Source organism: Lycorma delicatula, chromosome 9, assembly GCF_047948215.1.
Source record: "Lycorma delicatula isolate Av1 chromosome 9, ASM4794821v1, whole genome shotgun sequence".
In the NCBI taxonomy this organism is placed as follows: Eukaryota; Metazoa; Arthropoda; class Insecta; order Hemiptera; family Fulgoridae; genus Lycorma; species Lycorma delicatula.
In genome coordinates this window covers 88,813,461-88,836,053 of record NC_134463.1, presented here as the reverse complement: position 1 = coordinate 88,836,053, position 22,593 = coordinate 88,813,461, and the positions used below count along the sequence as shown (strand labels likewise).

The window sequence follows — 22,593 nt, the reverse complement described above, 5'->3', positions numbered from 1 at the left end:
CGATACCAAATTAATTATTACAAATTATTTTCTAAAGGTGCTATTGGTCATAAAAAAATCCTATAAAGAAGTGTTCATAAGGCTGTGGAATCAAATTTGTTGGCAAGACAAAACACAAACAGAAAATGTAAATTCAATTCACACAATCAAAGATTTTTTCCCATAAAAAGGTATTAGTCATTAAATATCTATCTATTTTCCAAAGCTGGCCTTCACAGATTTAACTTTTTTCTAAAATCAAAGTCAGGGAAAGTGCAGACTGAAGTGATTGATGAATTGAAAATAGTGTCAGAAGAAGACTTTCTGAAGTATTTCCAAAACGTATGCAAATATGTTTAACAGTGAGAGGACATGAATGCAGACTAATTGAAAAATTTACAACCTAACTTTTATCATAAATTATTTTTTCTTGTAGCATCATCTAGTCTCCTTTTTTAAACAGTTAAAACAAATAAATTAAATACACACATTCTGTGTTAACAGCAATTCAACAGTCTTTGATAAAAAACAGCAATTCAACAGTCTTTGATAAAAAACCGCAATTCAACAGTCTTTGATAAAAAAAAGCTTTGTGTTTATACTGCACCCATGCCTATCTTGTAAAAGATGAGTCTATCATAAAAAATACCAGGTCATCCAACTAGTTAGTTTTTTTTTTTTAGAAAATTATACTTAATTGTGGTGTTAGACAACATTGTGTCTAAAATCTGAGACATCTAGGGTTATATAAACATTCTCTGCTACCTAAGTATTCAAAGAATTTTTTTTCCCTGTCCTCTTTCATACTTTAAAATAAGAGTGACTTTAAGATAAGGGAGTATATATTTTTGCAACATCAGTTAATTAACAAAAGAAAGAAAAAGAATATGATCTATTTTTAAGAAAATTTATTAATATAAAATATTTCTTTGTTCTTATTTTACCACCTATTTTTTCTGACTAAAAATTTACAATACTGCCATACATTTTCTGTAAAATTCTCATGTTTAGGGAAAACTACTATAAATTGAGCAGACTGTTGTTTTCTTTCTCGGAATTGGCATTTTATAAATAACTTTTAAATAATCCTTCCAAAAATTATAAGAGTACTGGAATAAACCTAAATGCACAAAAGTAATAGTGGTCTTATCAATAGACTTAATTTTTTTCTCATTTTTATTTCAAGAATTTTTTGAATGTATGTCATTAAATTCTATATAATAAGAAAAATTATAAATATCACAAACACAAAGAACTATGTTTTCTTAAAAATTACTTATTTCAATACAATATTAAAACTACAAAATCTATTTTTAAATAATTATTATTATAATAATTACAAATCAATGATAATGTTAAAATTATTTATTAAATATAATATTTTACCTGCTTATAAATTTCCCATACATTTAATTCTATACGCATTTACTATATATAAACATATCAGTAATTAATATCAAGAAGTATAATACAATAAAAGAGGCAACAAAAAAATTATAAGAGTTTAAATTACAATAAAATTCATAGAATTTTGTTTGTACATCATCATATACTTGCGTTAGTTAATATTATATTATTAATAACTTTTCAACATGAAATGAATCCATGGACTGGTATGTCTATTCAATTAAATTAAGGATTGGTAACAATATAACCGGAGATAAATTGATATCGTATCAGTTTTTTGATATGATATTACATATAATATTACAATTATTACATATAATATTACTTTCCAACTCAGGTATATTCCTTTTACATTACATTTATACACACACACACACACACACATATATTTTTCAATGGGAAGATTATTGTAATGCACAATATTATCTTGCATGTACTTTGCATTGTTAAATCAATCCATATATGTTCTTTTATTTCTACACTTCATAAGATTTTTTAATGTTTAATATGTCATCGCCACCCACTTTTTCTATAAGGCCACTTGTCACTGTAACATTCAAAACATATTAAAAAACTTTACTACAGTAAAAAAAAAAAAAAAGCTGTTGCAAAAACTGCATCACAAGGGCAGATTTCCGGTTTTAGTTAACCTTGAAAATCACCCAAAAACCCAGTTTTGTGCCTCTTAACTCAGGTTTCTGTGAACAGATTCACTTGAAAATCAATAGGGTTCTATTTCTACTGCTGGGTTTACATCACCCTAGTTTCAACAGAATTGGTTAAAAGATACACCCAGTAGAATGAAGAAAAAAAAAGTTGAAAATGTATCCGATAACCCAAAAACCCTGTTTTTTTGGCTCTAACTCTGGTTTCTGTGAACCATTTCACTTGAAAATCAATAAGGCTCTATTTCCATTGGTTTATACATTACCCCACCAAGTTCTGTCAAAATTGGTTAAGATTTGTGTGCGGTAGAGTGGATGAAAAATCTTATATGTATATATATCAAACATCCGCTAAAAACATGAACTTTTCATTATAAAAGTCAAATGGCATTAAACTTCTAAAATTGGTCTAATGGTTGAAGTGTCTGACTAACTCTGCTACAGAAAGCATATGAAAAGAGACCTTATATCAGCTAACGCAAATATTTGATACTACTGATTTGAACAATCAAAAGGGCTACATCTTTTAACCCTTCTGCCACATTTGATTTCTGTCTTACTGCACAGTTCAACTGAAATCCCAGATGTCCCAAAAATAATTTTTACTGTTCTATGAAGGCTGTACTTACATGGTCATTTTGAAAATGTGTACCATTTATAGTGTGTTTTTGTGTTCACATGCTGAGCTTTTTTCTGGTTATGTTACTGTTTATAATCTGTTTTCTTCACACTTTTAAATCATTTAATATGTACGTATGCATGTATAAGTGGTGTAATAAAAAATTAATCTACTTTTATGTAATTTTTTGATCATTAATGTAATCATATGTTTAAATAAATATAAAAAAAAAATGTATAAAGTAAAACAATTACATTAGTCCCATCTGAGATATGGGACCTTGCTTTGAACACACCTATCACGTTGTTCATGCAACTTTCCAATACAGTTTTGCAAGTCCTATCGATAAGTTTAAGTAGCACACTGTCATGGCTGTATTAATGACCTGAATTCATTCAAAACATTTACCTTTCCTGATCATTTTGACTTTGGGAAGAGCTAAATCTGGTAAATAAGGGGATGAAGCAAGCACATTGTAATGGTTCCACTTGACAGAAATTGCCATATCAGACATGTGACAGAAGTGAGTATTGGGATGATGGAGTATGAAACTATTTGCCCATTTCTCAGTGGCAAATATGACAAACCATTTGTCATTTTCCATGCTCATAGTTTCTTAAATTATCTAATAAGCCCTTATAATACTCATGAGTTACCATAATAATAAACTGCTTCTTTGAGTTTATCATTTTGTCTACTCTTTCAACATTCTCTTGGTATTTTGATGTTGAAGGATGCCCTGATCTCTCATCTTCAACTGATTCACACCCATTAATACAATCACCTGAACCAGTTATAAACTGTCTTCATGGTTACTGCAGCATCACAATAAACTTATTTTAACGTTATCACGTGTTTCTTTAGCACTTTTCTGTAGTTTGGAACAAAATTTTATACTAATGGATTATGCATGGTGACCTTTGACACACTTTAAAACACCACATCTCTCAATTAGAGCTCACAACTTACTGACATTACCAAACAACTTGAAAGCTGTTGTACACAGTTATTAGGGTTTGACATGTCCCTTCTTACACTGAAGTTCCTTGCAGTACAATTATTGAATGCTGCTCAGTAGCAATATTCACTAATTTTTTTGATCGTACCTCGTAACTAGTTTTTTGTATAACTTGTACAGTGTTTTGAACTGTTATTGCTTTGAAGGAAACATAAAAACTCTATAACACCAGTAATATATAAGCTATACTTTAAAACTCAATACGTCTTAACTTTTACTAGTTATACCGATAATCCTTGGAGCAGTGTAATTTTTAATAGTTGATAATTCATCTATTTTAAGAAATATTTATATTATTACTGCTATATGGTAAATAATTATTATTTTATAATAAAAATAAATTATTTTTATTATTATACTGCTACACAGTAATAATTTTTATTCTGAAGTAATTTCCAACACTACTCAGTCTTCTAATTACAGCAATTAAAAAAAGTGATAAGTTTTTTGCACTGTAAACAATCATAAAATCATCAAAGTCAAGGATGTCAAATACCATTCAAAAACATTATTTGGGGCGAGTTCACATCAAATGTGCCAGGGAGCCAAGAAACATTTAAAAAACTATACCACTTACGCTGAACCACTCTTACATTTTAAACACATTTCAGCATAATCTTATCTTGCCCCCTATTTCTCAATTTCAATCAGTCAAGACATTACAAAACAATACTGACTGACATTTATGATTGGTCAGATAATTTAACAGACTTTTTTCAAAATTTGAGAATATTTTAAAGAAACGTTATGGTAATAAAGGACTGCTTATATAAAAAATAAGAAATGTAATTCCATAAAAATGAGCAAAAAATAGTAGTTAAAAACTGTGAGTTAATGCTAAATGTGTGCAATAGGTAATTTAACTAAAGGCTATTTTCATACTTTTTGTTAAGATTAAAAAACAGTTCATTTAAATGAATAAGACACATTTGAAATGATCTTTGTTTTGCCTCAAAACAAGAGCAGTAGTACCTCTGGACTGCACTATTATACCTCATTATTCTGTTTCTGAATGTTTATAAATAAAATAAAATGAAATTTGAATTTGCTTTTAGCTCATTTATGTACCGTACAACAGTAATAAAAAAAATGTAATGTCGAATATACATTGATCTCTAACTGATATTTTAATTTTGAAAAATTAAAAGAAAAAATATAACAAATGAACAACTTACATTTTTTTATATCGGGAGTCAAAAACCGAACATTGATTTGAAATCTATCAGTATTGCTTAGTGAGACTAGATATTGTTTAACGAGATCAGCTTCTACGCTATTTGTTATATCAAATTCTTGTGCTAAAGCTTTAAGCATAGCAACTAACATGGTATCCTCCATCTTATTCCCTAATACTGAAAAAAAAAATAAAACATTAATTAAAAAAAAATACATGAATAAGAAACTGTGTACAAAATCAGAGAGAAAAGGTCAAAAGTAAACATTTATGAGAAGAATTACAAGCAACTAACAGAACTGCTGGGCTCTGTTTCATGGATCCAACATTAAAATATTTTTATATGCTTACAATTTTAAAATTGTGAATTAATTAAGAATCCTATTAATTCTTCAGAGTGATCCGAGTACATAGTATGTTTGTCTCAATCGCGAGACGTTCCTTACAATCTTGTTTCTCAGCAAATAAGTAATTTTTAATCTACCTTGTAGGAGATTCTTCAATATAAATTTAACTATTTGATTAATTCGTTTTTTGATTTTCATATATATATATATAGATATTATATAAGAATTTGCTGCTGTTTGTGGTATACTGCTTTACTATATTCCAGTTTACAAATTATTTTTATTCAAAGAATAATTTTTATTTTTTTGAGTAAATAAATAATCTATACAAAAACTGAGCTTTAAGTTGATATATTAGTGATCAGTTATGCTCATGTGCATTATGAAATTAACACAATGTATATAGTGGACGAGTATAACCCGTCCAACCATATTTGCTCAGTTGAATGATATATGAGTATATATGTCTTCCTTGCTTAAAATTCTATATCTTTTGTTCATCTCAGATGTTCAGTGTTTCATACTGAATTAAGTTCTTTTTGCTATCTATTGGATAAATTTTGAACTGTGTTAAAGTGAGATGATATTTGTGAGACAAAGTTTATTTACGTGTTCTTAATTTATTTTTCATGTTTATTCTATTGACATTTATTTTTGTTATTATTCTTTAAAAATTAGCAAAATGAGTGATATTTATGACCTTAAATTAGTAAACTGGTGTATGATATCTTGGATGAAACTGAGGTTTTGTCTATTGAACATGAACAAATTAGTGAATTATATTTTAATATTAGTTCTGAAGGGTAACTATATGATGAGAATAGGGACCCGCAGTACGAAGATCTGGTTATTTATGATCATGATTTGTATTCATTGGATGATGATTATTATGACCACCGGTCAAAAATAAAAAAAGTTGTTACTGTAATTGAACCTTCAGTGATATTATTTCTTAGGATTCTACTTCTGGGCCTACTAGTGCTATTATTGTGGTCCTCTTAGTTTTTCTTCTGAAACTCCTAAATGAATTTATATTATATTGGAAAGGTATATTTCTGAGTTTCTAAAAATATGTTATATGCAATGTAAATAAAATAAAATACATATAATAATTACGACGTGCTTGTTTTTTTTTTTGTGTTTGAAAGGGAAATCTCTTGGAGGTTATATTTGTTTTTTTTTTATATAGAACAAATCTGCAAGTCTTTTTTTCAGGTGATAAAACTCTGGTAAGGAAATTTTAGAAGTATGATAAATAGGAATTTTTTTTAAACCAGTCTAAACTGACCAATTACCACGAACCAACATGTGTCGAGAAATCCAGTGTTCAAAGTATTAAGTAAAAAGTTATTTACTGACAGATATTTATAAAAAAAATATATCAATATTATAAGTTTAATTTTTATTATTATTTTAAGATTACTTACATGAATGTAATTTTGAAGGTGGTATCCTTCGTAATAAATTTGCATACTCCTTTGAAGAAGCGTCTGAAACTTTAATTGACATCCATGACTGGAAGAACTGAAAAGGTGTCATCATACTTTCATCTGGTTGGCTTTCTGATACAGAAATACTACGATTGTTGTCATCATTATTATTATTAATGTTATAAATATTACTATTTTGTAATTTGTTAGAAGATGTTTCAAACTGAGCATTCATATTTTTAGCACTTGCAACTTTTTGTGTATACTTACTAGCAATACTAATCGGTTGTTTTTCAGAAGGCACATGGAATTCATAATTTGTAACAGATCTTCTACTGGTCTGTGTTAGGTTAGTTCTGTCATGATTTTCTTGATTACTATTTTGTTTCTGTTTTGTATTTAATTTTCTATTTTTGTTTTCATTTGTTACATCTGACTTCGAAGTTGTCATCGGTTCATCTATTTTAATATTACCAAACTGTTCCATCATTTCCGATTCTTTCTGTCCTTGGACATGAGATTGACCCCTCATATCTTTTACAATACATTTCTTTGATCTATCACGTTCTTTTATATGAGTTGCCGAATCATTGTTTGATTTAACGGTTTCAATTATTTTTATTTTCTTTGGTATCCATTCATCATCTGCTTCTCCATCTGTGCCCTTTTCATAAACAATCTGATTTGTTTCGAGTGATTCATCGATATTACCATTACATACAGAGCTAGTTACTAAAGGTTTATCTAAATTACACAGTTCTCTTTCAGTTAATTTTTTCTTTTTCTTTTTCTTACTCTCTTCTGGTTTATAAATTAGGTGTTCAGCTATACCACTTGTATTAATATTATTAAGAAATGGTGGCTGTGTATAACAACTGCACATATTCCTGGCTAATCCCCATTCATTAACTTCGATTCCAACTTTCATTTTCTTAGCATCTGCTTCAGACATTTCTACAACTTTATCATCTTGGTCTTCAACTAGCATTCTAAAATAAGAAAAAAAATTACATTAATTTAATAGACTGATTTATTCACTAACTGATAACAGGCCGTTTCTCAATTATTTACTTTATTAACATGACTAAATTAGAAGAATTTTGCAGATATAAAAAATGCTAAGCCTGACCAAGATATGAATACATTATCTTCTAGATAACAGACAGAGGCTATCTCCATCATTTATAACTCTAATTTTTACAAATATATTTAGGCTCATAAATATTAAGAATAGCTTTTAGAGTAATAAACTAATGTTCATTACTTCAATTTCCTATGTTACATTTTACTTTAAGAAGAATAAATATAAGATGGTGTAAGTACTTTCTATTTCTATTAAAAAAAGATCTTAATTATATTTCTGATATTTTGTTAGGGTGGGTAAAAAAAGGGTCTGCAGTACAAAACAGAAAGAAATCTAAATTGAAGGACTGGCAATACTTTCTCATATTCTACTACTTTTATAATTAATCATGTAAGTTGATTAATGCAATATTTGAAAAAGGAAATTAAATAAAACCTAGAATAGTGTAGATGGTAACAGTGTAAGGAAGCGTAGAAGCAGTACAGGCAAAGAAAAGAACAAGAAAGTATATAACAAGATGTCAGAATTGAAGAAATGTTTTTATTTAATAACAAAATACTAAGAAAATTCTACAGACATAAGTGTATACAGCAAAAACAAAACATATACTGAGGAAAGTTAAGTGAAAACATCAGAAATAGGAAACTAATCAAATATATATAATTAAATAATAGATAGATAAACAGGTAGGAGAATAAACAATCACAAGAGTAGCAAAGGCAACTAGCTCGGACGGACATCATGAGAGAAGAGTAGTGAAAATAATGCTAGTAGGTGCAAAGAAAAAAGTAAAAATTACAGAAATGAATATAGCAGGAAATAGAAGAGAATGGTGATGAAGATGGTGCTAGGTGCTAGGAGCTAGGTGCTTGGCTTAGGCAGAAAATAGTACATTTGAACAATTTATTAATTCCAAGAAGTCATCAATCGATACAATAAATAGAACACTTAATATCCATCAAATAAAGTTGTACAAACTGTACATGGATCATTTATGTACAAAACACCTAAAAATTAAGAAATAGTCAACATGTTACTTATTGATTTTGTTTACAAAATCAGCAATTATAATTAGTATGGTAGATTTGATAAAAGGTAATCAATCATGTAACTTTATGTCCACAAGTTATATCCATGAATATTGCATGGAAATGAAACAACAGAAATGAGTAGTAAAGTAAACATAGAAAATTAATGTTTCTCTTAGTAATTCATATGAAGAGGAATAAATGAAGTGCAATTTTATGTTAATATCATTATTACATAATGGCTCATGTACATTACTATTCCCTAGAGGTATGTGTCAAAGAAAATGACTGGAGTATATATATATATAAAAAAAAAAACTCAGGATGTAAATGCAGTAATTAAGCTAAGAAAATTAATAAACATATAATTAGGAAACATATACCTGGAAAGAATAACCTGTGCGAAAGTATGAGCCACTTTAATTCTAAAAATGGAATATAAAAATTTTTAAATAAACAGTAGTAACTAAAAGTTCCTACATAAATAAATAAAAATTCTTACAACAAAAACTTAATAGTTAAAGACAGAGATCAATTAAAATTTTAATTTACTATCTTAGAAAAATGAAGGAATAAAAAACTGAACATATTAATACTACAACAAATGAACACCTGCACCCATACATTAAAATTCGTAAGTCTAGATTAGCAATATCATGAAGATACAAGATGAAGATGATGTAAATAATATTTACATTGTTGTACACTTTTATGCTTAGTATATTGTATAAATTGGAGTAAAATGAATACTGTATATCTGTTATGTTGTTAACACTATTTTGTAACAATATAAAATAATGCTAAATAATCTTAGTATTAATATTATGACAATTATAATTATAAATTTACACTAAATAAGTTTGCCTTCCTTAATTTGGATTAACTCAGTTATAGGAGTTAATATAAAAAAAACCCCAATGTTATTAAGATTGTATTAGAAAATTAATTAATTACGTATCAGTTAAACAGGATGGTAGAAATATGTTTAGAATAGGGATTCATACACATTATTTGTCATTATCTATTCATCTATTTCGTTAAGGAGTTTTTCGTTCACTCTGCTATAGTACATTTAACAAGAATAAGATTAAGATTAATAAGAATACACATTAAATATCTTCTGCAGACCAATAAGTCGTTTCAGGATATTATTAAATGTGATACTAGATGGCCTCCGATTATATGATGATCGAGGTTTATATTTTTGTTAATATATAAAACAATGCTTTTAATTCAGAGCTGTCTCATTGTTAACATGTTAAATTCACAGAATAGGTTGTCTGTACGGTAAAGTCTGGGCCTATTTAAGGCTGATACATTTGCATTATGAAAGAAAGGAAAACTGCAAGTTAATTTAAACTGATGAAGCATAACTACTTAATAGTGAAAAAGAAAGTTAAACAGAAAATTAGTATTTACCTAACACTTCTTGGCACACTGCGACATTGTTGACGTAATTCCTTGGCAACATGTTGCACTAAAAGATTACGTGGTTCTTTTTTTAATACAGCCTGCATATCTTGTAAAGCCTGTTAAAAACCATAAATATAAAAGAATACTGAAATAAAATAATTAAAGAATTAAAAGAACTATCTTTCTTTCTAGTTAAAAATATCTCTATAAATTTTCATTAATAAGCAGCTATTATACATCGGGGGAAAATATATCCACTATTTTATGAAAATATTAGATTACAGGAGTAGAAGGTCTGACTTGAGCCAATAGAAACTCAGCCGTTAATTTGTATTTTAGTCGAACACCATGGCTATAAAACAAAGAGTCGCTGAGTAGTCACAGAGTTATTACTTCCTGAACTTTAATCATTACAGAACAATTGACGACATGAAAGCAGCTTGTGAAATGGCTTTAAACGCACTTCCTGAACAGACCTTCCAGGATGCCTTCCGAGTTTGGAAATCCCGCTGAAAAAGATCTATCAATGCAGGAGGACAATATCTTGAAGAATTTTAATGTACAGGAATTATAATTCTTATTATTAAGTAAATAAATGTTTTTTTCATACTTTTAGACTAGGTGACATTACTTTCTGGACAGACCTTGGAGAAAAGGTAACCAACCATAATATTTTAATTTTGTTTCTTGGTAATTAATCAATATAAGTATAAATAAACTAAGAAAAACGAGCAAGTACTTTTTTTTTGGAAAATCATTCATTTTCTTGAAGTATTTCATAATTAGATTAATTCTGATTAAAATTTGTTAAAACAACACTTGAGTAACTTAATTCTTCTTTGTGATGTTACATTTTGATATACGTAACATAGATTAGCTGCTACTGAATGTTTAGAAGATAGAATGCAATAATTATTAGTTAAGACTGTAAACTTTTGTCGTAAAAAGTGTTCAAAAAATTGCTCTAAGTGTTGAGCAATTTTTGACAAATATTATCTAATATAATTATAAATTTACATTTTAATTATATTTATATTATTATTATTTATTGACTTGACAAGTCATTAAATTTTATATACTCCTATAAACCTAATCAACTGCACGTGTTTTATATATAAGCATAAAACTGCTAAGTCAAAAAGCACACTGAATCACTGAATCATAATACCTTTGTTCAAAGAAATACAGGTGTCTGGGCTAAAGTATCCAAAAGTAATGCCCTATATTTAGAAAACTAGTCATAATCTTTTAAACTTGATCGACATTAAATATCTCCAAGATTTGGTCTGTATAAAGTCAGCAAAATATGCATGCAAAGGCAAGCAGACTCACATTGCAACTGTAGTCAATCAAGATGTGAACCTCCACAACAGAAGGTTCAGTGCATGCTTTGGTTTCGGATGTTCAATGGTATGTATGAACTGAATGGAATATCAATCCTCTTACATCCAAGTCTATTCATTAGTGGGATATGACAGAAAAACTGAAAGATTGGTTTCGCAAACTGGAAATCATCCAAACGTTTCAGTTAGTGATTATACTATAGATCATGTACGCTAGTTAGAAAATGTTGGCTAGTTCATAAATTCCTTGTTCCACTGCTCACAACAATGTACATAAGCTGCTCCTTTTGCGAGAGTATAAGTTACAACTCCATCATATTAAATCAAATGATTGCTGCCTATGATATCAGTTTGCCGCAGACATAATGCACAACAACAACTACAATCTTAATTATCTTGAAACCTTGTCATTTAATGTTAAGGCAACCTTAAATACATACAGAAAAGTTAACAGACACAATTTCTGAATTTACTGCATGGGAGAACTGAAAACCCCCATGCAGTAATTGAAAATGAAAGTCAATATTTGGTTAGGACTACACAAAAATGGCATCATCAGTCCATTTTTTTCATGAAGCCCACTGTGATACCTAGATATGCTTGAGAACTTTGCTGTTCCTCATTCTTGCAGGCTTCAGTTTCATGCAGTTGGATTTTATCATCTAGATGATTACTGAGCTACAGAAGTTGCACACAAAGAACTTGACTAACTCCCATTAAAATTTGATGAATTGCTGTGATTATTGAAAAAAAATTATTTAATTATAAACTGATTCTCTTAATATAAGCTGTTACTTTTTGATACAGTTAGCCCGGACACTCTGTATATGATGTGACTGTATTATATAGGTCTATTTAAAAAATGCTTCTTTTGAGAAACTCTTCAAATTCTGAACTTGGATGAAATTTCTGGATTTTTGGTCTTAAAATATTCATTGACATCTCATCCATTCCAATCTTTGCAGGCTTAATGGAGTACAATCACAACTGTGATTGAGTGAAATAAAAGAGGGCCTGATTTTCATTTATGATATTGTTGCGTGGGTGAGAGTAAGCTTTCCAGTTGTAAAGTTTCTAATATGCTGAATAATTTACAAATTGAATGTTGAGTGTTTTGTCTGTGTTATAAATGATCTGCTGTTAATCTCAATCTTTGCAGAAGGGAAAAAGAATTCAAACAATTTTTTTTGAATTTTCATTACCTATCTAATTCTCAAAATGTTTAGCATATTTAGTACATAATACTCCCAGGTTACTTTATGAATAAATTTACTTCCCTGTCTTTTTCATGAAAAGTTACTTCTAGGACTGAAAACATTTTCTTATAAAATTTATTTAATTAAAAAGAATAAATCCCTTCAATGCTTTAAGAAATGTTCAAAAAAATATACAACTATCAATTAATGATATTAAATGCTAAGAACTATATAACACATTATTTATTTTCCATACAAATTTTACAAATTACAAATTTATCATTTCAGTTAGCACGATTTGTTTCCTTAACCACGATTTCATACATTTAAAGCTTATTTAAGTGTAATTTTTGTTATATTTGCTATATTTTGACAATGTTATGAATAATATCTAAATAAAAAAACTAATACTGTAGAAAACAAACTGGAATTGTAAGGGAAAATTTTAATTCAAAATTTCTGGGGGAAAAATGATAGAAATTTTAGCAGAGAGGAAAATAAAAAAAACAATTTTTTAAATTGTGTTTAATTATAATACTGAATTAATATTTTTTGTTACTGAAAAATTCATTATTAATATACTCTATATATAGTACCTAATTAAATCTACTTATTTTACACAGCTGTATTTCCATTACGTACTTTTTCATGAGGTCTAATAATAGTTTCCAATTATGCAGTCCAAAATATTTAACTCTCATAATTTCAGATAAAAAAAATTTTCAGTCGATATGGATTTATCAAAATAAAAGTATCTTTTCAATAGAAAGTGATTTATATGGTGAATAAGAACACTTCATGTTATAGCATACATACGCATACAATTAGGATCTTCCTGTGCCTTCCTTTTAGTATATTAAACCCCAGTGATCACTTTACAGGAGCACATGATTGAATGCAAAATGCTAAAAAATATAAATAAGTATTAACTAACTATAAATAGTAATATAAAAATAACCTCATCAAATCTATTCTTATGCTGTAAGCAGAGACCACGTCTATATAATCCTTTAGCATTTTCAGGTTCCAGTTCTAGACATTTGTTAACATCACTTAACGCTTGGTCATATTTTCCCTGTTTTAAATCTGTGAACAAAAATAATATTATATAAATGCCACAGTTTAACTGACACATACTGCAACAAAAAATGGGACATACACATGACTATTTAAATGTTAAATTTCTTACACAATAAAAAAAGTAACAAATTCTTTTATATAATTTAAGCCTAAAAAAAATAATAAATATATATAAAATTATTATTTTCCATACAAATTTGTTATTCCAGTCAAGATGTTTTGTTTCCGTAACCTCAATTTCATTCACACTAATGCTTTCATCTTTAAAGTTCACAGAGCCACCTGTTTCATTAAAACCAGATTCATTATTTGTAATATATTCCTATACTTCATTATCAAAATATTTTGAAATTATGCTATAATAAAAAATAAATAAAACAAAATAGAAATTTAAATATAATTCAAACCAAAAAGCAAACGTACACAATATATGTAATCAATGCGCTAGATAGGTCCAGACAACACCCTGGACATGAGTCTTCAGTATTTTATATCTCTAAACTAAAGATTTATTCTGAAAACTTTATAATTTTTTATTTCACTTAAACTACATGCCTTATACTACTTCTCTACATAACCACCACCACATGAATTAAGACATTTATCGCAGCGATAAACTAACTTTAATACAGCCTTGATGTATTCTTCTGCTGCCAGTTCATTTAGCCACTGATTAACAGCATTTTAAATTCATTCACCTGCGAATTGCTTACCGCTCAAAAATTCTTTCAATTTCCCAAACAAATGGTAATCAGAAGAAGCTAAGTCCAAACTACATGGTGTGTAATCATAAATTTCCCACCGAAATGTTCTCAGTATATCACATATCAGACTCGCAACATGCGGACATGCATCATTGTGCAGCAGGACGACGCCATCATGTCGTCCACCGCCCCCGTCGCCGTTTTTGAATGGCGCGCCATAACTTACATAGAGTTTCGTAGTAGGCTTTTGCATTTATAGTTGTTCCAGGCGGCATGAAATCAATCAGCAGTATGCCACACCGATCCCAAAAGGCTGAGGCCATCAGTTGGCGTCCAAATGGCTGTGGCTTGACCTTTGTTGGTCTGGTTGGTGATAGAGGATGATGCCATTCACTTGACTGCCATTTTTTACTCCGGCGTGCAATACAAAATCCATGTTTCATTGCTGGTAACAATTGAATTAAGGAACTCATTGATTTTTTCTATATAGCGCATCAAAAATTCCATAGCAGATCCCATTCGGATTTTTTTTGTAACATTCTGTTTAAGACGTGTGGCACCTGACGTGCACAAACCTTTCTGAAGCCTAAATTAAATGGTCATGAACAACGCGACCAAAACAGCTCTAAACTCACACGTAATCAGATACTACAACGCAATAACTTACAGACAACAATGTAGTGTGTACATTACTAACGTGGCCATAAACGATACAGGTTTGTCAGCTGTAAGAAGAGAAATTTGCCAGTGGTCTTTACTTTAGAGATATCCCTCATATTTATTTCTAACTGCATATGAGACCGAGTAAAGCAAAAATTGAAATTGTAAACTTACAAGCATACTACCAGCAGCCATTTTTGTAAAAAAATAAACAAGTATACTGGTAAAAGGGTTAAGTTGGGAGAAGTTTACACTGGGTTAAGTGGTAAGTTTACATTAAGACAACTGGCATAATATATATAAAAATACACTGCAAATTACTTTGATAAAAGTACATGTTTTCTATGATAATAATATAATAGCATTAATATATGAACTCAATTAGCTTAATAATAATATAAATAAAAATACTTAATTTTTATATGAATAACTTACAACTAGCTGCTCTGTTGTTGTAAGCGGCAGGATTGGGATAGATGGCAATACTAGCAGTATAATAATCAATAGCATCATCATAGTTACAAGTTTTGTAATATTCATTACCACGATCCTTTTCTCTAAGTGCAAGAGTTGATTTTTCTGCATCAGGCATTGTTTCTAAAACAGAAAAGTGAATAAACCAAATTAATAACTATTAAATAAATTAACAGAAACTGAACAATGAAAAAAGCTTCACATAATAAAAATATCTATTCAATCTTTTAACAGCCAGGTTCCATACCTATCTTGACTAGTTACGATCTGCATGCAAAACATTCTCATTCAATGGTACAATTTTTAAAACCACAATCTGTGTCGTAAGTACAAATATAAATATTGCTTTATTCAGTATAAAGTATAATTTATCTCAATATATCAATACTGATTGTCATTATAATAATTACAAAATAATTTCACAGGTTATTTTTGATTGTAGAATATCTTTACAAGTTGCGTTGTGTGTATTATATGTATTTTTATTTTACTTATTTCTAGACTTCAAATTTTAAATACTTAAACTAAACTGTTAATTAGTAATAAAATCCTGTTTTTTTTTTAGGTTTCATAATTTTCTCTAACACTATACTAATGCACTAATATTAAAATTTAATTCATAGGCTCTAAGTAAAACAGAAAAATCGTACAAAATTTAATTTTGAGGCGAGAAAATTTTCATTTAATTGATTCATAAAATTTTACGATAAAAATACATAAATGTTAAAAACTTAAAATAAGGGTAAAAGGTTAGGATTCACCAATATTTTAGTGATAATTTGTTATTATTTCATAAATAAGAATGTGTAAAATAAAAATATTTAGTGTAACCATAATATCTTCTGTAATTTTTTGGACAAGTATTTTTATTTTATCTTTAAAATTCAATTTAAAGCAGGAAATAAAATACAAATAAAGCAAGAATAAACAATTATTTACCTTTTTTTAGGATGCAAATTAGGTTATGCTTGCAGCAGCATTCAGCTTCATATGTATAGCTGTTATGTACTTCTGTTTTACATTTTTAAGCTGAAAAGATACTCAACACTAGTAATGTAGTGCGTGTTTTTGTTTCCAAGTTGGTTTCTCAAGACTCAAGTCTTGTAATGGAATATTTAGTTCTTAGGGTAAAAATATTTGCAATATTCTATGATCAAATTTATAATAGAATTTGCAGGTTACATTTTTTTTTTAGATCAAGTCTAGCTGTTTTATAAAGTAAATACATTTTTAAAAATTATTTGTAGCTAATAATTTCATATTGTACAAACAAAAAAAACATTCTGATTCACACAAATGTGTTCTTTTTTAAATCTAATTAAAAAAATTCTCTTGATAAAAATCTAGAAAAAATCAATCTCTGATATTTTCAATCATGGTTACAGCAGTCCTGACTTTGCTAATATCTACAAAATAATCTTGTAACAGAAAAATTGCTATGTAATACTGGCTGTACTTCTGTTTCACATTTTTGATGTCGAAGTGCTACTCAACATTAGTAATACAGTGCGGTTTTGTTTCCAAGTTAGTTACTCATGACACATATTGTAATAGAACATTCTGTGCTCAGTGTAAAGAAAGTTACAATATTCTATGAAAAATTTTCTGCAGTGCCATTTCTTCCCCCTTCATTTTTCCTCCTTTAATGTATGTGAGTATTTTCACAGTTACACATATTTTTTTTTATCTAAAACCATGTCTGTTTTATAATTTATATACAGTTTTTCAAATTACTTACAGTTAATAATTTCATATTGTAAATGATTCCCATAAATGTGTTCTTTTTTTAAAGACTAACAAATAAAAAAAAAATTATCTTTGTTGAAAACAAAATCAATTTCTAATTTTTGATCAAGATAAACAAGACCTAAATTAATATCTACAAAAATAATACAAAATAATCATAAAAGGAAAAATGTGACATGTAATGTATATTTGAGTATTTCAATTTACACCTACAAGTTAAATTTAAATTTGTTTAACTAGAAAAAGGAATAATAATAATAATGTTTTTTAATTATATATTTTTATTTAATTAGTTAAATTTTTCTAAGCACTTTATTTTCACATGCTAGTTGATGTCACTGAGACAATGACATGAAAAAGAATTATAAGATAACTTATAAATGAAATTATAAGATAACATTATCAGTTTTTCTGAGTAAATAAAATTATTACGATATTATTTACGATTATTTTTATAAATCATAGATACATAAATAATTGTTTTATACATATTAATGAGCAAATATGTTACATACAAACCAAAAAAAAAAACATGCATGTGCTCACAAGACAAATACACACAAAACTGTCATGATACACAAGAATATTTGCTAAGCAGTGTAGAAAATTTCATCATGGCAGAGAAGTTACTAGTCAGTCATTAACTCTTTCAATAAAATTATAAAGCCTAAAATGTATATAATATTTAATATACATTTTCATATGTACTGAATGTGAAAGTTTTCAAAACACATATTAAGTAATAAATCATTTAGAGACTATATCTCATCATAGTTTTATTTTTGTTTACTCAAACAGTAATAAGATAAGTTTTATTTCAATCAATTATGGACCATGTTTAACATTGATATCCCTTCCTTTCCTGGCAGTACTTTTTAAGTTTCTAACTGGCTCTTTTCTGAATTCATTTGCTTTACTCTTTATTGTTTTAGAACTTCTTCTTTTTCATAGAAAATCTTTTTTCTAAGATTTTAAAAACTGTTTGTTGATTAATTCTTGATTCTCTAACTCCAGATATTCCTCTTTTGTTTAGGTCTTTCGTAACTTCATCACTATACACGCTTTTGTGATAGAATTATGTTAAAAAGGATAATAATTTGTCACATTCAATTTAAAATATAGAAATTTTTTTTACGATAAATGCACAGTTCAAAGTAGTGGCATGTAACACGTAAATTTTCTGTCAGGTTTTCCTTTTAGAATTTTGTTATCCTTCACTTTCAAAATAGGTTTCATATAGATATCTTTTAAGGTTTCTTTTAGTTTATTAACCTTTAAATGAGAATTTACATTAATTATTCCAACAAATTATATATATATATATATATATATATATATATATATTATTTTTATAGTCATTTTTAGTTCTTCAATGTAATTAAGTGGTTTTTGAATTTTTTACCTATCACCTAACATTTTCACTACAAAATAAATAATAGTTATATGTACAGGCTATTTTACAAAGTAGATAAATCAGAAAAAACTTCTCACAGTATGAAAAGTTAAAGAAAGTTGTTTTTTCAGGCATTAATTAATATCTTTAAAGCCAACATATTTAAAGGATTAATGCAGTCTCTTCTTTTAAGCCACTATATCATCAAACATTTGTACTTTATGCTTACTCTTTTAGAATGGTCCATTCCTTTTTTTGTTCCATCGCTTAGGTACAGACACATCTTAAAAAAAAGGAAATTTTAACTGAATTAAGAATTCTTCTTTCCAGCTTAATAATTTTTCTTCATTTTTAATGAACATAAAAAAATATGACACTATTACAGTAAAGATGGTTAAAAGTCTGATGTGGACACCACTTGACTTCCTTTATTTCATTAATTACTTCTCATATTTCTTCATATTTTTTTTATTATTGAATTATTATTCATTGTACAAATTTTACAATGAGGTTAATAATAATTATTAAAAAATCAATATATTTAAATTAAAAAAAAAAAGTTAAAAAAATAGATGAAGTCAGATTCGAAGCATTGTGCATTCCCCCTTGTAAGATCCAAATATTTCAATAATTAAAATTTCATTTGGCTATAACTCTGGAACCAATGAAAATAAGTACCACTTATGTTATATCATTGAAAATCTCTCAATGAGGGCTTACTGCAGTCCAAAATCCAAATTTTTGGATTTTGAGCTTTTTTTGGACACTTTTAGTTCAGTTGATTGCAATCAAAATGGGAGGAGCACAACAGTGGGAGATGTTACAACAGTCCTAAACCCAAAATTTCAACATCCTACGGCTAATCATTTTTAATTGCAAGGTACATATGTTCATACAGATGTCATGCTGTAACTAGTCAAAATGGATTCAGGGATGATCAAAATGGATATTTCCATTGAAATCTGAAAACCAAAATTGTTCGCTATCACAATACTAGCTTTACTTTTTACAATGAAGTATAAATTAGCACATACATTTTTTTTTATGCTCTATTAACCACCTGAATATATTTATCCATAACAAACTAACATAGACTGCTATCAAATATAATATACTATATATACCATATTAAATATATGACCGTTTAATATGTGTATGACATAACATATTCTAAAAACTACATGTGCTGATAAATATTAGAAAAGTTATAAACAAAAGAAAATGTGTGTTAAAAGATTCTATAAATACTGACCGGCTGTCTTGATATCATTCAGTCGGCTATGTTCCTTTCTTTTGCGTTCATCTGCAGCTACTGCTTTTTGTTTCCGTAATTCAGTTTCTTCTTCAAGCTTTTTCCGCTCTTCATCAGCATCCATTTTAAGTAATTCACTTTCAGCATCATATTTATCCCATGTAGCATAGTCGCTGACCGTCGGCTTTTTTAACTTTTTAGTATTCTGCTGTTTATTATTATCATCTGCCTATAATTAAACAAACATCAAAGAAATAATTTAACAAATAAAGACATTATCTCTTTAAAGAATAGCATCAAATCAACTGTAACTGATAAGATAAACCAGTTTGAATTCAGGAATAATTAGCCATGTCTGGTAGAGTGATTTTTGTCTACCTATGTTTTTTTAATTAATCAGTGGAACAATAATAAATAAATAAAATAATTCTTAATTACAAATGATTATTTTACTAAGATTTTAAATAAGTTATGTAACCAATATTTTAAATTAAGATATAAATGCACTTTACATATAAATATATGAAATATATATCAGAATACAGTAATAAGATAAGTAAACTTACCATATTAATTTTCAATAACTAGTTTTCATCATATCTCGCATCTTCAGTTGGTATTAAACTTCTATATCTATTACATTAAAATATATTCTACATTCTAAAGTAATATGTTTTATATTATGAAATTTTGAATAGAATAATGAGTCTGTATGTAAATTTTGCTGTCCACTACTGGAATGATGTAATCTTTAAAAAGTATATTTTCCTTTATTCTAATATCATTATTGCCAACTGTTAGATTGTATTTTTATTCTTTTTAATTCAATCATCATCTCAAATGTGATCTAACAGTTGACAATAATGACATTAACAAAGTAAAGTATACATTACAAAGATTACATCATTCCAGTACTGACAGCAAAATTTAGAAATATGCTTCTTTTATTCAACATTTCATAATATAAAACATTACAAAATGACAAAAAAATATGTTTTAATATAATAGATATAATAAAATTTAATACAAACTGAAGATGTGGGATACTGCAAAAAAATGGTTATTAGAAATTAATATGGTAAGTTAACTTATCTAATTATTGTTTTGGTGATTTATATTTCATATAATATTAGACTTTATTTACACAGTAGTTGTCAATATGTTAATGAATTATTAAATACATTAACATATATATATATACATTCACATACAAGTTCTTAGCTCAAATACTGGTTTTCCTCACCAATTTCAATATTAGCTGCTATAAAAGCTAATGCAACAATGATGATGCATACCAAACCAATAATTATGGGGATGGCAAGGTTTTTTAATTAATTCAAGAATACATATACCAACCAGATTCTTAGTGATGTACTGACCAGACAAAAGTGATGAAACAGAATTAATTTTGCTCCACCACATACTTCATACCAGTGACATGGTGAAAGTAGACCCTTGTACTACTGCAACTGGATACTGCAGATTAGCTTTGTATAAAATAATGATTAAATAATACAGATCAGTAATAAAAAGCGTCATTTAAAAAAAAATATCACTAAATCAAACCTTTTTTGGTGGAGCTCTACGTATTGGTGGGATGTGGTCACCACAACCAGTTTCTGAAGTATAATTTTTATTCCAGTCCATAAGTTCTTCATCTTTAGATCCTATTTCTTGTTCCCATTGCTATAACATAATATCAATTTCACCAATATCTAATAACAGAACTGATATGGGTAAATATAATATTAAACAAAAAAATTATATCTTAACATTAAGTATATTGTTAGACTGAAATAAAGATGCAATATTCCTTGAAAAACTAAGCTTGACAATTAATTTTATAAAATAATCAAATATAGTAGAACCCAATTAAAATGAAGTAAGCACAAAGGAGGAGATTAATGTATAGGAATAATATATTTTACTTCTAACTGGGTTGCACAACTCAGTTTAATAAATAGGGTATGTTCAGAAAAATCAAAATAATTTTTTTGGATATTAATATTATATAACTTTTTAAAAACAATTTATAAATTCATCCCTTAAACCAGTGCTGATTATAAATAAACCCTTTATTGTTTTATAACAAATCTACATTAAAAGATCCATTTTTACACTACAGGATTTTCTCCAAAATAACGACTTTAGAAAAGTCAGATTGAGCATCCACAAGGTGTGCCTGGATATATCTGGAAAAAATGGGAGAAATTTGTCTGGTGAACTGAATCTAAAAAAACTTCACAGCTTCATTTATCATCAAATTACATTTCACTAGATCATATCTAGAGTTGTAACTCAAGACATAGTCCCATCACAGGTAACCCCTTGACATTAAACCATGAAAGGCCTTTTAAGGAATACTCCACTGGCTGAACCAAGCAACATCAGAGATCAGAGAAGGCAGCATTCAGATATAGTGGGCTACCACTTAGAAGATAACATGCAATCAGGAGCATTTGAATGCCTCAACACTATACACACGAACAAGAAAAATACTAAGTCCAAAATCAAACCAAAGCAAATCACCTACATTTCCACACACAATGTAAACTTGGTCATGCAGACTGGAAAACTAAAA

The 22,593-nt window shown here is 28.0% G+C and overlaps 1 protein-coding gene across 2 annotated transcripts in view; it reads right to left on the bottom strand.

Annotated features, from left to right (window-relative positions):
• Positions 1 to 870: 870 nt before the first annotated feature.
• The window catches only part of Spag1 (Spag1 axonemal dynein assembly factor), a 36,373-nt gene continuing 14,650 nt past the window's right edge, over positions 871 to 22,593 (bottom strand). Inside the window, exons 3-10 of one of the 2 annotated variants that reach the window (XM_075374552.1) lie at positions 21,579 to 21,698; positions 20,013 to 20,241; positions 15,583 to 15,744; positions 13,662 to 13,789; positions 10,171 to 10,280; positions 6,637 to 7,628; positions 4,864 to 5,040; positions 871 to 1,933 (exon numbers count right to left, since the gene is read on the bottom strand). In XM_075374552.1, coding sequence (XP_075230667.1) covers positions 1,863 to 1,933; positions 4,864 to 5,040; positions 6,637 to 7,628; positions 10,171 to 10,280; positions 13,662 to 13,789; positions 15,583 to 15,744; positions 20,013 to 20,241; positions 21,579 to 21,698 — 1,989 coding nt within the window. In that variant the 3' untranslated portion in view covers positions 871 to 1,862. The remainder of the gene's footprint in view (positions 1,934 to 4,863; positions 5,041 to 6,636; positions 7,629 to 10,170; positions 10,281 to 13,661; positions 13,790 to 15,582; positions 15,745 to 20,012; positions 20,242 to 21,578; positions 21,699 to 22,593) is intronic. The other variant, XM_075374553.1, reaches the window with a different exon arrangement.